Source organism: Tiliqua scincoides, chromosome 5 (genome assembly GCF_035046505.1).
Source record: "Tiliqua scincoides isolate rTilSci1 chromosome 5, rTilSci1.hap2, whole genome shotgun sequence".
Classification (NCBI taxonomy): domain Eukaryota; kingdom Metazoa; phylum Chordata; class Lepidosauria; order Squamata; family Scincidae; genus Tiliqua; species Tiliqua scincoides.
The window spans coordinates 124441003-124457375 of NC_089825.1; the positions used below are offsets into that span (position 1 = coordinate 124441003).

At 47.2% G+C, this 16373-nt stretch overlaps 1 protein-coding gene across 1 annotated transcript; it reads right to left on the minus strand.

Annotated features, from left to right (window-relative positions):
- Positions 1-1012: 1012 nt before the first annotated feature.
- Positions 1013-15607, minus strand: LOC136653489 (natterin-1-like). The gene is given in 7 exon segments (XM_066630387.1): positions 1013-1072; positions 7093-7224; positions 7227-7467; positions 7469-7928; positions 11308-11452; positions 12830-12903; positions 15084-15607. Coding segments are annotated over 7 exon segments (1389 nt in total). The 5' UTR covers positions 15361-15607.
- Positions 15608-16373: the final 766 nt, after the last annotated feature.

Sequence of the window (16373 nt, forward strand, 5' to 3'; positions counted from 1 at the left end):
GGCCTTCCAGTCAGTGTGGGCCCTCAGTCAGTATCCAACCTGTCCAGTCTTTGATGGCTTCCTTGATTAATCCCAGGTCAATCCTAATCTCATCAGGTTTGTCCCTAGGAGGCAAAAAACTGGCGGTGTCCCACAAGGGAAGTGTAACCTGGAACACTGCCTGATGCCACCTCAGGACTGCGGCCTCTGTGCTTAAGCCATTTCTGCCCATCACCGCATATACACAACAGGGATCAAATGATACACTTGTGGGCTGGGCAGAAATGGGTTAAAAAAAACCCACCTCCTGAAATCCTTACCATTTTCTCATGCACTGCCCTGAAACCTGGAAGTGTGGGAATTGGAAGTCCAGCACTTCCATGTTTCACGGCAGCACAGGAGGAGCATGGTAAATAGGGGGATGATCTGTTTCTAACTGAAGTGAGGAGCACTGGTGGCAGAATGGTGGGAGATGGCAGCAGCAGCAGCGGCCTTGGGGTGAAAGGTGCCCAGAATCTGCCCTCCAGGCCCCTTGCAATCTGCCGCTGATGCAACCCACGTGAGGGTGGCTGCATGGATGGGCCAGCAGTGGTGTCCCACTTGGCAGAGGGTATTCTGCCTCAGGCTGAGGTGGGTTTGGCCAGCCCAAGCCCTTTAGATGCTTGAAATTCAACATCCAAATACTGTCCCCCTTTCTCCGAATTAAGACGGGCCATTGTCTGCTGGGGAGTTCTTCTGCAATGAATAAGACTTATGCAAAGACATGATACTCTTGCAACTTGTACAGGACCTATTTGTTGCAGCGAGGTTTACCCAGAAAAACCTGTGCTCCACGGGTCAGGTTCATCTGTCTTCTACTCTGCCACTTTTAATAGTAGCCCAAAACTAATGCCTCATTTTATGCCATTTTATGCCCAGTAGGCTGACTCTGGGTAGATTATTTGCCTCTTATCCCGACTCCCTCTTTTGTTGCTCCTTGTCACAGTTCAGAATTCACCAGCCTAATGCAACCTCCACAAAACTTCCTCAACCATCAGCTCTCCCGATGGTCTTTCAGTTTGCCAGTGCCATTGTTAGTTTCCCACACCCTTCGCTAAAAGTGCAAGACTAACAGAGGACAGAAAGGAGAGGGAGAAAGGGGTCCTTAGACATAGCTACTTACATGGACTCTTGGATCACTTGGCAATGGTAGTCCAGCTGGGCATGGCCCCAATAACTCACCTGCTCTTTTATAATCAAACGCCCCTGCACAACTTGATTGATGGTGCCCCAACCCAATCACCAACCTTTTTGCCATCCAAGAGGAGAGCAACACAGCCTTCACAAGCTTATATCGAGGACCAAAGTCCACTGTTTTGTTAGTTTAATCAGTGATATGGTAAAGAATAGTATCAACCCAGCCCCTGAGGAATTTTTAGTCTGGAATCTGTCAAAGAAAGTTATCCAGTTTAGCTTTGAATTGGCCTGAGTTTCAAAGGTCTCTGGATCTTTTGTCTCTGCATTCATGAAAGTTGTGCCTTTGTGATTCAGCTATTTGTCTCAGATATGTGCACTGTGATTCTTTAAGAAAGAAAGAAAGAAAAATCCTGGTTTCAAAAACTGAAATGGTCGCTGTTGTTGCTATTATATTGCATCATTATTTTGAGTTCCAGAGACTGGTCCTGTCAGACTGTTTTCCCCAGGTTTAGAGGGTAGCCAAGGAAATCTGGATCACAGTGTACACTAAAAAGAATAAGATTTCTAGCTACAGGCAGCCCTCCTTACCTGCTAATTTGATTATCCGCGGGTTCCAAACCCACAGGGTGGGTCCAACCTGTACCCTCTGGAAATGATGGAAGCTATGCTCCTGTTGCCTCTGGTGGGTGTTCTGACACCCACAGAGGCTGCACACGGCTTCCACAGGTCTCAGAAGGCCTTCTAGGGCCTCTGGAAGGCAGAAAATAGCAACTTCCGTTTTCAGTCGAAAACTGGAAGTCTCAATTTTCAACCTTCTGGGGGCTGGGGAAGCATCTCCAGCCCTTAGAAGGTCCTCTGGACATGACCTGAAATACTCAGGTTCCCAAAGTTGCGGATTTCATCATTTGCGGCTGTGGGTATCCGCACATTTCAGCATCTGCAGGGGTTCTGTGAACAGAACCCCCACAGATACCAAAGGCTCACCATATAGAGAAAGAAAAGAGGTTCTATATTGAAGGGTTGGCAACCTTCAGTCTCGAAAGACTATGGTATAAGCCTACAGCACCCAGTATTCCCAGGCGGTCTCCCATCCAAGTACTAACCAGGCCTGACCCTGCTTAGCTTCCGAGATCAGGCATGTGCAGGGTAACAGTTGCTGTATTGAAGATGCAATAAGTAAAAGAAAGCATATACGGCAAGACAGCTTACCACAATTACAATGCTGCCAGTGTCCCTTCAACTGACCAGGGATTCCTGATGGCCACAGATAGACTGAAATGCAGCAGGTTCCAGGGCACCGCTATGCAGTCCTTGTCAGAGGAGCAGGGGCATTTTTGAATCTCACATACTCTCAGAGGCTTGGCTTCTCATGCAGAACTTTTCCTACATAGGCAGTTAAGTCTCCATCTAGGCATTGCTTTATCTAAAATACGCAGTGCTAGGCACTGCTCTGTACTGGTAATGAACAATCAGCAGTAACTCTAGACCAGGGGTGTCCAAAGTTTTTGGCAGGAGGGCCACATCATCTCTCTGACACTGTGTCGGGGGGGGGGGGAAGTAGTAATTTACAATTAAAATTTGAATAAATTTACATAAGTTGACATAAATGAACATATTAAAGATGAACTTATATGAATGACTGAAGGTCTTGCAATAGCTCAAGACCTATAAAAGGCCTTGCACAAAGCAAGGCCGGCCTTTCCTTTGCTGCCGCTACTGCATCATAGACATGAAACAGCAAGCAGTGGAGGGAGCCCTCATCCCACAGCTCACGAGAGGTCAAAAGTTGCCCTCACGCTGAGAGCAGTTGCGTCGGGCCAGTGCGGGCTCCAGCAAGTCTCTGGAGGGCCAGAAGCTCATTGGAGACTGGGGGCTCCCTGAGGGCCACATTGGGAGTCCTCAAGGGCCACAAGTGGCTGCAGGGCTGGGGTTTGGACACCCCTGCTCTAGACCTTACTGGGCTGGCAGACAGGTCAGATTGCAAAGATTCATTAGAATTCCTTGAAATGACAGTTGTCTTCTGAAACGCCAGCCACCACAGTCATCGACCTGTTTGATGCTTTACAATACAAGGTAGTGAGAAAGTCTTCACTGTAAAGGTGGTTTTTTTTTTACAGCAGTGGACCTACCATTAAGTGAATAGGGCAAATGCCCTGGGTGTGTGTCTCTAGGACCGCACGGGAAGCTTTCTGAGGCTCCTGATGCGAAGCAGTCGGAAACTGTTCTGGAAATACAGTTTAAGACTGCGGGGAAGCCTCAGACTGCTTCCTTGGTCAGTCCTGGAACTATGCAAGGCTCGTGGACCTTTGCCCCGGGGATGGCTCAAAGGCAGGTTTTTTAAAGAGGGATTTGAAGGAAGTAAGCAAGGAGACATCATGCAGGTGACCTGGGAGGAAGTTCCAGACATAAGGAGCAGCAGAGAGGAGCCATTTGAGTGAGTAGGTGATCTCTGCATGGCTGAAGGTGGTGGAGCCGGAAGACTGGAGGTCTCAGAGGCAGGAGTGTAGTGGGATTTGAGAGCTGAGAAGTGGGGCAGGGGATGAGACCACAGAGACCTTTGAAGGTAAATATGAACCAGAAGCAATACTGGAATTTAAGGAGCAGTATGATGTGATCAGAGCAACAAGAATGATTTTGATGGCAGGATACTGGATGGAGGTGAAGGAGCTGGGGAGAGGTGACAGAAGATTACGGTTGAAAAGACTGCATCAAGGCAAGAGATGAACTAGAATTTTTGCTAAGGGAACAGAAAGGAATGGCCATACAGTATTTTTGTGATGTTGTAAAGTGAGAAATAGCATGATTTGCTAAGACTGGATATGGAGAATGAAGGAGAAAGAGGAGCCAAAGATAAATCTGAAGCTTTGAGCATGTGGATGGTGTCATTGTCTATGGAGAAGCTGAGCATGTCAAGAACGGTGGGCTTGGAAGGGAAGTTCTGTCTTGGGCACTCAGAGTTTTAGATGATGAGAAAGCAGGCATGTCAGAGAGAGATGTGAGAATAGAAAGAGAATGGATTTCAGAGACAGAGATAGAGGTTGGGTGTTGTCAGCATACAGATGGAACTGAAAGCCACAGGGCTGAGGAGGATTTAGGTTGGATTGGGTTGTAACTCACCTGAACAATGCAAGATGTGGAAAAAAAAACACTGCTACATCCTTAACTTGCAGCCATGCAGATTAAAATTTTCTTACACCTCGTCATCAACTATTTAATTAATCTTGAGCAAAATTGATTCAGAATTGCCCAAATAAAGGAAAAACTTTCATAAACCAAACAGAGTTCTTCTCCTTTATCAGAAACTTCAGAAAACTTATTGGACAAAAAGAGAAGACAAAGCTCTGACAAAATGCCAGGTGTAACTGTTCAGACAACAAACAAAAGTTTGTTGGGTGGAAAATGTGACTGGAAGCCCCACCTCTGAGTCTATGCATACTTGCTCCTTCCCCTACCCCACCTCCTCTGCCCACCTGTCAGCAATAGCCTGGTTAGTTCTCAATATCCTGGCTGGTTCACACACACCAGTGGACAAAAGCTGAGGCAGCTAAATATACCACAGACCCAAAATTGTTACTGGAACAAATAAAATGGTTTATCAGTTATAAAAATGATAATAAGGCACATATGGATATGGAATAAATATGAAAGAAAAAGAAAATTGACAATGCAACCAACACAGGATACATAAACAAGGACCACAATAAAGCATAAGATAATTATCTAAGTAAGAATGCAAATTATACTAAATAGCAAGGATTAATATAAAGCAACAAATCAGCAAATGAATACAAAATATTAATACTTTCTATAGTTACTAATACAAAATACACTGGATAATAAAACATAATGATAATACTCTTTAGCAAATGAACGCTCAAACTCCTCAAGGCCTTTACTTAAAGTCACAGCATGTGAACATACTTTAAGGCTGCAATTCTAAATATATTCCTTGGAGATCAAGACTCACTGAACACAGATAAATTTTTATCCCTGAGCCACTATGGATTGCATTAGTTCCCTAATAACCTGATTGGAGGCAACTGAAAAAAAAAACATCCTTGTGAAGTTAAAAATTAGGTCATTAAAATGATGGAAAAACTTGTTCTAAGAGGAGAAAAAAAAAACTAAAAAGGAAAGACTGTAGGAGGAATAAAAACCCTTTAACTCACAGCCCAGTCCTACTGAGAACTGGGCTGCCGTGTGGAGCCCACCATGACAGCAAAAGTGACTTTCACTCTTTTGCTGAGTCCTTGCACTGCGGTGCTTCATTTCTTCCCCACTGCGGTAGCAGCAAGTTAGTCTTGGTGAAGGGAATAAATGCTGTCGTTCTTGGGCCTTCCATTGGCACTTCATAAGAACATAAGAACAGCCCCACTGGATCAGGCCATAGGCCCATCTAGTCCAGCTTCCTGTATCTCACAGCGGCCCACCAAATGCCCCAGGGAGCACACCAGATAACAAGAGACCTCATCCTGGTGCTCTCCCCTACATCTGGCATTCTGACTTAACCCATTCCTAAAATCAGGAGGTTGCGCATACACATCATGGCTTGTACCCCATAATGGATTTTTCCTCCAGAAACTCGTCCAATCCCCTTTTAAAGGCGTCTAGGCTAGATGCCAGCACCACATCCTGTGGCAAGGAGTTCCACAGACCGACCACGCGCTGAGTAAAGAAATATTTTCTTTTGTCTGTCCTAACCCGCCCAACACTCAATTTTAGTGGATGTCCCCTGGTTCTGGTATTATGTGAGAGTGTAAAGAGCATCTCCCTATCCACTCTGTCCATCCCCTGCATAATTTTGTATGTCTCAATCATGTCCCCCCTCAAGCGTCTCTTTTCTAGGCTGAAGAGGCCCAAACGCCGTAGCCTTTCCTCATAAGGAAGGTGCCCCAGCCCCGTAATCATCTTAGTCGCTCTCTTTTGCACCTTTTCCATTTCCACTATGTCTTTTTTGAGATGCAGCGACCAGAACTGGACACAATACTCCAGGTGTGGCCTTACAATCGATTTGTACAACGGCATTATAATACTAACTGTTTTGTTCTCAATACCCTTCCTAATGATCCCAAGCATAGAATTGGCCTTCTTCACTGCCGCCGCACATTGGGTCGACACTTTCATCGACCTGTCCACCACCACCCCAAGATCTCTCTCCTGATCTGTCACAGACAGCTCAGAACCCATCAGCCTATATCTAAAGTTTTGATTTTTTGCCCCAATGTGCATGACTTTACACTTACTGACATTGAAGCGCATCTGCCATTTTGCTGCCCATTCTGCCAGTCTGGAGAGATCCTTCTGGAGCTCCTCACAATCACTTCTGGTCTTCACCACTCGGAAAAGTTTGGTGTCGTCTGCAAACTTAGCCACTTCACTGCTCAACCCTGTCTCCAGGTCATTTATGAAGAGGTTGAAAAGCACCGGTCCCAGGACAGATCCTTGGGGCACACCGCTTTTCACCTCTCTCCATTGTGAAAATTGCCCATTGACACCCACTCTCTGCTTCCTGGCCTCCAACCAGTTCTCAATCCACGAGAGGACCTGTCCTCTAATTCCCTGACTGTGGAGTTTTTTCAGTAGCCTTTGGTGAGGGACCGTGTCAAACGCCTTCTGAAAGTCCAGATTTATAATGTCCACGGGTTCTCCCGCATCCACATGCCTGTTGACCTTTTCAAAGAATTCTATAAGGTTTGTGAGGCAAGACTTACCCTTACAGAAGCCATGCTGACTCTCCCTCAGCAAGGCCTGTTCGTCTATGTGTTTTGAGATCCTATCTTTGATGAGGCATTCCACCATCTTACCCGGTATGGATGTTAGGCTGACCGGCCTATAGTTTCCCGGGTCCCCCCTCTTTCCCTTTTTAAAAATAGGCGTGACATTTGCTATCCTCCAATCTTCTGGCACTGTGGCCGTTTTGAGGGACAAGTTGCATACCTTAGTCAAGAGATCTGCAACTTCATAGCTTTGGCAGGGTTGGACTTCTATGTCTACTGTCACAGAAGGTGTGCTTGATTTGCTCTGAGTGAAACCCTGATTCCAGGAAAAGGGTTTCTCTGCAGAGAAAGGGTTCTCCATTGTATCCCAATGACGTCTTATATCCCAGCTGTCACGGTAATGCTTGCATGCTCTGAGGAGGAAGCACTAAGATTCCACTGATACCCACAAGTTACTGTCTGTGATAAGATGGTGCTCTTCCTCACTGGGATGCAGTCTTTGTTGATGACTGTGTGGGTGACTAAAGTAATAGCCTCATTGTTGCACGTTGCATTTGCAATCATGTAGATGACATTCTCAATTCTCTGATTTTTTTTTTTTAATGACTAGGACATCGGAATACACATAGTTGTACTCTTTACCATCAACCACTACAAAAAAAGCCCTGTTCTCGCGATCAATCTTCCCAATGCCATGCTCACTTCTCCCTACGTAAAACCTGTCTCCTGAGCAGGTACTAACAGCATTCAGTGGAGCATTACCAAACAAAACAGGTTCCCATCCCAACGATTCCAGATTTTTTTCATTCACCAAAAGCCAAAACTCAGAGGATTTTGCTTCTATCTTTCTAAAAGGGTAAAAACAGTATGGGCCGCGTTTTTCTGAGTAGTATCCAATATGACCGTTGGATATGCAAGAAGGATATTCATCTCTGTTAGCATGACTGTTCCAGAAGTGCACAGCTCCATATGGGATAGATCCTCGGAACTTAACCCACTTCAGACTTGTACCATTAAAAACTTTTGGGTTCACTGATGCGCTGCTGTCTTCGTTGTCTGGAACGGAAACAACAAATTGAAAGAGAAAAGAACAAACATGAGAATGAGGGGAAATAGTCTTCTTGACTGCCTATAGTTTCGTGGTTGGCTTGTCCCGCTCTGTCTGCTATTTCTTCATATCTCTTACCAAAAAGGAACAGTGGTTGAAACAGTGGTTGAACACTGGGGTGAGGCATCAGCACTAGCTTTTTATACAAAGGAGTAGAAACCCCACAGCCAAGGTTAGCAGGCCTTATGTTGGGGGGACGACGACGGAGGACAAGATGGGACATTTCGGACTTCTCTATGTTGTCATGCATACTCAGATAGGCAACAGGGCTTGGTGGAGATCAGGCAACAGTGTGGCAGTGCATTCTCCTGCCACATCTTTAGCCTGCCCAATGAAAGCACCTCAGCAGCGAGGGGCATGCTGCACAAGTCTGAAGGAAGGCATGGCCATGACTGGGGTCTGTTCCTCACAAGTACCAGATCCAGGATCCAGGTCTCCAGTTTCTGACAGTGTGCAGCACAGGAGTCGATGAGGGAGTTGGACAGTCTTCCCCAGTCCCTGTTTTTCCTTCAGCTCTGTCTCTCCCTAATGCCCAACCCTGCAGGAGAGCCCATTGATGCGCCTGTCCCTCGCCTGATTCTGTCACCACTGATTGGGAGGAGTTAGCCAGCACTATCAAAAATATCATTCAGGCAAGTGTCTCCTCCTGCATAGCAGCTGCCCCAGTGTCCATTCAAAGAAAGTGGCAGCCCCTGCAATCCCGGTTCAGCTCACCATCCCTGCCAGGTCCACACCTGAGGAACAGGAGGAGCCTTAGCTACCTATTTTTTGGGCAGAAGAGCTGGCCAAGACCTATCCAAGAGTGCCAAGGATACGCTGAAGAAAACTGCTTTGTCAGCAGCCTTTTCTGCAGGCCTCTCTTGTTTCTTTTCAATTTACCGCAAGATCCATGGCCTCTGCCTTAGTGGCCAGGAGAAAAGTCTGGCTCCAACACTGGGATGTTGAGGCAGGCTCCCAGGCCAGATTGGTCACCCTCCCCTTTGAGGGGAATAAACTTTTCAGGAAGGCACTAGATCCCTTTCTCGTTGAGAACAGGGATAAGAGAAAGGTTTTGTCCACCCTTCAAAAGGACAATTCCAAATATAAACAATAGCAGTCCTTTCATGGTCACAAGCAGTCATTTCGTCCCAAGGGTCAGTCCAAATTTCGGTTGGTCCAATTTTAAGCCCATCATCCCTCATTAGGAGGTTGTGACCCCAGAGGCACTGTGAGACTGCCTTGGGGGGTTGCTTCTTCAGCACTGCATGCAGCTGGAGGCTTCAGAAACAAAAATAACTCTGCTGTGTGCACCGTTCTCACCCAGGCCTGCATATAGCTTCCATTGATTCATTTCCTGTAAGGAGGGTGGGCAAGCTCTGTTCCTGAGAAATGTGAGCAAGCAGTAGAAGTGTATTCTGCAGTCTAAACTCACCTGCACACACTCACATACACAATCTCTCTGGGCATCTCATAGTCCCAACATGCTGTAGGACAGACACAGGTAGTGCTCAGATATGAGCATATCCCAGCAGTTCTCAAACTCTAGGAGAGTCTGAGCTGCAGTAAATTCTTGCAGGGGCAGGGGGGAGGCAGTGATGCGATCCCCAGGATCACGTCACTAAGGGGGCTGCAGGGACTGCAGGGACTGGCATTCACTTACCAGTCCCTGAAGCAGCCTCCCGGGGGTGTGAGGAGCCCTGCCCGAGCATCCGCGGGGCTCCACAGGTCTTAAAAAGTGAGAGCGGACTGATCGCATCCTGCCTGAGCAAAATCGGAAGTGGCCAGGGCTCTCTGGCTGGGGTGTCGATGCCCCAGTTTGAAAACCACTGCCCTACAGTGAAGTATGCATTGCTCTATAGACTTTTTTGCACTCTGCCAATGACTGCAGTGGTATCTGAAAGACGTTTCAGCAAGCTGGAGAAATTACTCATGATTTTGCAATGAAGAGGGCCAAAATATTAGAATGTCACATGAATTGTTCTATTTTTTAAAAGTATTTGCAGCTGCAGTGAGCCATTAGAACAAAAAAACCACAAATGCTGACAGGACAGCACCTTTGTTAGGACCAATCAAAAAGTTGGATGGCATGGAATGGGGTCTGGATCTGTGTTAACAAGTTCATACTGAAGCTCCCCAATGGTGCCTGGGGCTGGACACAGCCTATCGATGCAGACTTGTACCTTAATATATTTCAAGTGGAATCTGCATGATGCAATTTGTCACCAGGAGGAGACTCTTACTCACATGGCCCAGTTCAAGCAGTAAGACTCGTTATAATCTATGGAACAATTCATGAGTATACAGTGATGCCTCGCAAGACGAAATTAATTCGTTCCGCGAGTCGTTTCGTATTGCGAAAATTTCGTCTTGCGAGGCAACACTGCAAACTGCAAACAAACCAAAAAAAAATATGCAAAAAAATTAGGCTTGCGAAGCACGGCCATAGAAAAATTTGTCTTGCGAGTCACCAAAAAAATCGCAAAACACTTTCGTCTTGCGAGTTTTTCGTTGCGCGAGGCATTCGTCTTGCGAGGCATCACTGTATTTGCATGCTGGTATCCTTATGGTCAGAGACCCATCAAATATGGAATGCAAGCCCTGCTAACTGGGCAAAAGGAACTTTTTTGAGTGATACTCCTCTTATATTTAGCAGGGGGAGAGTAACTGTCCCTCCTCACCCCAGCATAGTGTCTTTTCTAGTGTTTGTTTGCTGGTGTTCTGCATCTCTTAGATTGTGAGATCTGCATCTCTCAGATTGTGGGAAATAATATTGTTTTGGGACAGAGAGCCATTTAGTTACTTGATATTCTCTGTAAACCTCTTTGAACTTTGAAAAACAATATAAAAAATACGGTTAACAATAACAATGTTCCTCTAACATATACAGTGGGCCTTTGGTTTCCGTGAAACCAGCATCCACGGATTTGACTCAGCAAGGATGTCAGCAGATACCAAGGTCCACATTTAAAGCACTTTAAAAACAAGCAAAATGCACCAAAATCATGTTTCCTAATGCTGTGCAGCCAAACTGCACTGTATCCCAGGGCTGTAGAGCTATTTTTCACAGTGCATTCTGGGGTGACACTGGGAGGAGAAAGGAACCTCCACGCAACGCTGAAGTGTATCTTTCAGGGCTAAAAATAGCTTTAGAGGCTATTTTTTTATAAAATATAAGAGTATAAACCTTTTAAATAAATAAATAAATAAATAAATAAATACGACCCTTTAAAACAAACAAACAAACAAACAAACAAACAAACAAACAAACAAACAAACAAACAAACAAACAAACAAACAAACAAACAAACCAGAAGGGCCTGGATTGCATTTGAGGCATGTTCCACTCACCATTTTGTCCAGGGAGGGATATGTGCAAGGAAGAGATTGCAGGGGGCTGGAACTGGGTGTCTGCAGCTTGTGAGGGGATGGAACTGTCTTCCTTTGGAGGTGGATCTGAGGGAGGACTAGATCTCTTTGGGGCAGGCCTGCCCGCCTGCAGGAAAAAACAGAATAAAACACTTGAGTGGAGAAGCCCATTACTGTCAAGATTGGTTTACTGGCTTTGAACAGATTCTGTTCAATAAGATAATTATACACAGTGCCGAACCTCAGACTGGGGGCTTCCTGAGGATCCTCAGAGCAAAGCAAAAGCCTCTTTTAAAACACAGCATCACTTAATGAGAGCTGCAATGGATGCAATCCTATGCTTGCGTGAGGACTGAGCACTCCTTGCTCCCGTCTACTCCTTCCACTGATTCCCTTAAGGAAAGCATCAACTTCAGGTTCAGTAGGAAACAGGCTTTCCTGAGACACTTTGAAATTGGTGCCACTGCAGAAAGACCATGTGGCCAAGCAGTCTTGTGTCATCAGATGTGTCATATGCAATGACTGTGAAAATAATGCTATAGTGAGCAATGGTGCCCAGAGGCCTGAAGAGCAAGGAGGGAGCCTTAGTCCCCTGCTGTAATTCTCCTATATTGAGCTCTTGTAGACAATCAAACTTCCCCGGGGTAGTATGGTCATTTATAAGGGCTCTGCTTTACCATTCGCCAGGTACAGAAGTGTGGTGAAATGTGCAGCAAAGCAGATGGCAAAGTGGGCATCTACATGGCCTCACTCATCTAATAGAACAGTGGGAAGAGACTCAGATGGGCACAGACCCAAAGCCCACCCAGAGCACCTCCAGCTCTGGGGAAGCTGCCATGCCAACCTTGGCAACATAGAGCCGGTGTGTTGTAAGAAAATACAGAACTGCCTGATGACTCTATGTCTTCTTACATCTATATACAACTCACACATGCAGGTGAGAAAATTATGATGTTGCTATGATTGATTGATTGATTGACAGCCCAATCCTATCCCTGCTTTGCCAGGTGCAGTGCTGCCAAAATGGCTACCACTGCATCCAGCCGCACCAATGAGGCTGCCAGAGATCTCCTTGGGGGAAAGGGATCTTCATCCCCTGAAAAGCGCCAGGCCCATGCAATGGGGCTTCTCAAGTCTGTGCTGGCTATTTTGCTGGTGCAGATTTGAGAGCCTTTGTGGGCATCTGCCAGTCCCACCCTCCTCCTGGGCCAGTTCCTCCCCTCCCACCCCATTCTGCCCATAAAAAGAACACAGCCCATAAAACCTTAAATATCAGCACAAATCCATAAAAATTTCTATAAATTCATACACCATGCTGGTTCTGTGTTGCCAAGACTTGCATAGCAGCTACTGGGCTTCCTTCCAGGTAGCCCATGAAAGAACACAACCTGATGTTGGCCCCCAAAACAAGGATCTCTCCTCTTAAGAGTGTAGGTGGAAGTACTAGCTCATGGGATGCCTGTGAGAGTGTAGCTGAAATGAAGCTGTTCCTTTTCTTTCTTACCAAAATATCCTGGATGTCATGAAGGACAGGTGCACTGCCACGGAAAAACATATCCTCTGTTTCTTGTCTGTGGACTGAGCAAAGTGGATAAAGAAAATGAGGCAATTGTGCACCCAACTTACTGCATTGACCTATGTCCATTTACAAATGGGTCTCTTGGTATTCAAGATTGTGCCATAGCTGGTCATTCAAACATCCACTTAAAGAGTGCAAGGGATGCCAAAAGGCACTTTTAATGGCACTTGTGAAAGCATTTATGCACTTCTCCTCCTGTCCTCATTATAGTCCAGGTCATATGCTACCACTCTTCAGCATAGGCACTGCTGAAGCCCTTAACTGTATGAGTGTTTTCCTGGTGGTATTAATATAGGTTCCAACCAGCCTCAAATCTCAGAGAAAATGAAGACCTGCAAGTTGGGTTCTCAGAAGCAACCCAAACCCAAGGATATCAAGTGAAGCAAAAGAACAATTAATGCAAGGTAGGAATCATGAGGGCACCAACTGATGCTGGTGATAGGGGTCACCTTCAACTATACAAAGCATGAAAATGAGTGCCCCTGGAAAGGTGTAGGCCAGGAATGTCAAACATAAGACCCACAGTCTGATGCAGCCTGTGGAAGCTCTCTATTGGGCATACATAATAGTTGGGCTGTCCCAACACCACCATCAGTTGCTCTCAGCTACTGAGCTGCAAAGTGACGTAGTGGCAGAAGTAGCACTGCTGAAAGGGCAGCATTTGGGGGAGCCCAGTTATCATGAGGCCATCCTTTCAGGAGTCCTGAGGTGTCAGCACTGAGAGGGTGGCCCATAGGATAATTGGACTCTCTCCCTTTCAGCTGTGCCACTTCTGCTGAGGGACTGGGAGGGAGAGATGGAAGGAGTCCTCACAAGGCACGGAATAGTAGGGGAGAAGAGGCAGACTAAGATGAGAAAGGGAGAAGCTGTGGATGCTCTGGAAGAGCCCAATTATCACATAGGTCACACTTTCAGCAGTGCTGCTTCTGCTGAGCTGTTACTTTGCAGAGCACCTCTCAGTTGTGAGCTGTGAAGTACTGCCATGGCAGAAGCTGCACTGCTGATAGGGTGGCCAGTGTGATAACTGGGCTCTCATATATCTTGAAAATTTGATCAAGATTTGCTTGTTTTCTCTTTTGGCATTTTCCGCTGTTGAGTTCTTAAGGCCCAAATCCTAACCAACTTTCCAGCACTGGCATAGCTGTACCATTGGGGCATGTGCTGCATCCTGCAGCTGGGTGGCACTCATGGAGATCTCCTCAAAGTAAGGGAATGTTTATTCCCTTACTTTGGAGCTGCATTGCCCTTATGTTGGTGCTGGAAAGTGGGTTAGGATTGCGCCCTAAGTGTTAGGTAGATATGTTAGGTACATATGTAAAGGACTGCAACATTAGGCAATTAGGGATTTGAAGAAACATGAATGCATTTTTATTTTTTTCAAAAGAAAGAAAAACTTTGAAATTCACAACAAGAAGCTTGCGTGGCATTTTTGTGCACACCCAGGACACCATAAGAATAAATGTGCTTGAATAAACCAGCCAAAAGTGACTGATGCCACAGGGGCGGCCCGAGAGATAGCCCTTTGCCTGGTTCTTGGCTCTTGCCTCTCACACTGGGCTTCCCCATATTCCAGCTATTTTGGCATATGATTGTTTTAATGAGATTATTTCTATTTATGCCAAAGTGGGATTTCCAAGTGTTAAAAGGCTAATTAAAAGATTATTAAAAATAAAACACCAGCTTTTAATCAGAGGGAAAGTGTAAGTCTGGACAAAACTGCAAGCCTGCTCCCTGAGGCACCTGGTGGGCCACTGTGAGGTACCGGAAGCGGATGGGCCTTGGGCCTGATCCAGTGGGACTCTTCTGATCTTGTTCAGATTTGCTGGGTTTTGGTTTCGTTTTCAGTGTAGCAGCTTCTTGGTCAACTAAAATATGTTAGAAGGAAAAGAAAACTGCTCTGCTGGATAAACAGGGTGATCAGCAGAGAAAGTGCCCAGGTTCTGTTTGTGCAATAAAATAATGGGGGCAGAGGGGGAGAGGGCCGGCTGTGCAGGGTGAGCCTCCCTCCCATGTTGTCCAGAGTTCCCGCCCCATGGCAGGAAGGATCTCGGATGCACCTACAGCAGGTAAAGCTGCAGGGGAGTGGGACCCGCCCGGGGAAGTTCTCCTCTTATCCCCCCAGGACGGCCAGGCTGCAGCCTGCTCCTCCCGCCCAGCTCCGGGACTCCCCTCCCCTTACCGATCCCGGCGTCTTTGCGGAGCTTCTCCGTCTGATCCCTGCAGTTCACAGCCTCCAGCACCTCCGCGGTCAGCTCCAGGGCGTAGTCCTCGGTGTAGTAGCCCAGGAGCAGGTCGCAGAGGTCCAGGGCGTCCGCCTTCTCCAGCCTCCCCCGGGGGATGTTCGCGTAGCCCTCCGTCAGGGGGATCTCGCTCAGCTTCATCCTGAAGCGCTTCAGCTCCTGCTCCCGCAGGTCCTCCAGCGCGCCCAGCAGCCGGTCCCGCGCCGTCCTCGCCATCGCACCGCTTCCCTAGCCCAGCTGCAGCCACCTGCGACCCAGAGAGAGCCCTTCGCCTGGCTCTCGGCTCCTCCTCGTCCAGCCGAGGCGCTTCCTGGCTCCGCGTCCCTCTCCGGCTGGCGGTTCCGCTGCGCACACGGCTCGCAGCAGCTGGAGGAGGAGAGGAGCGGGCGGAAAGACGTCCCTCCCACGGGTCCCGGGGAGGAGGAAGGAGCTTCGTAAGCCAGTGGAGACTGGCCCACCCAGGGCCGTCCCGCGCAAGAGGCCAGCTGAGGTAGCTGCTCCAGGCGCAGCTCTGATCACCGGCTTGCCTCCTCTGCAGCCCCTTCTCCTTCCACTCCCCGCACTGGGAAAGGGGGGGGGAGAGGAACTTCAAAAGCGTCCTGCTGATCAGGCCCAAGGCCCATCTGGGCCAGCTTCCTGCATCTCACAGTGGCCCACCAGATGCCTCAGGGAGCACACAGGACAACAAGACACAACCTGCATCCTGGTGCCCGCCCCTGAATCTGGCCTGCTGAGGTACCCAACTTCTAAAAGCAGAAGGTTGCACATTGTGGCTTGTAACTTGATCCTGATGGACTTTTCCTCCATAAATGTGTCCAATCTCTTTTTAAAGCCATCACATCCTGTGTCAAGGAGTTCCAAAGATTAAGTGGATGCTGGGTAAAGAAATATTTTCTCTTGCCTGTTCTAACTCTCTCAACACAATTTTAGTGGATGTCTTCTTGTTCTGGTGGTATGTGTGAGATAAAAGAATACTCCTCTATCCCCTTTCTCCATCCCGTGTAATTTTGTACATCTCAATCATGCTCCCCCTCAGGCACCTTTTTTCTAGCCTGAAGAGCCCCCAAAACTGTAGCCTTTCCTCATAAGGGAGGTGCCACAGCCCAGTAATCATTTTGGTCGCTCTCTTCTACACCTTCTCCAGTTCCACTGTAACTTTTTTGAGATTTGGAAATCAGAACTGCATGCAATACTCCAGATGTGGCCTAACCACTGATTTGTACAATGGC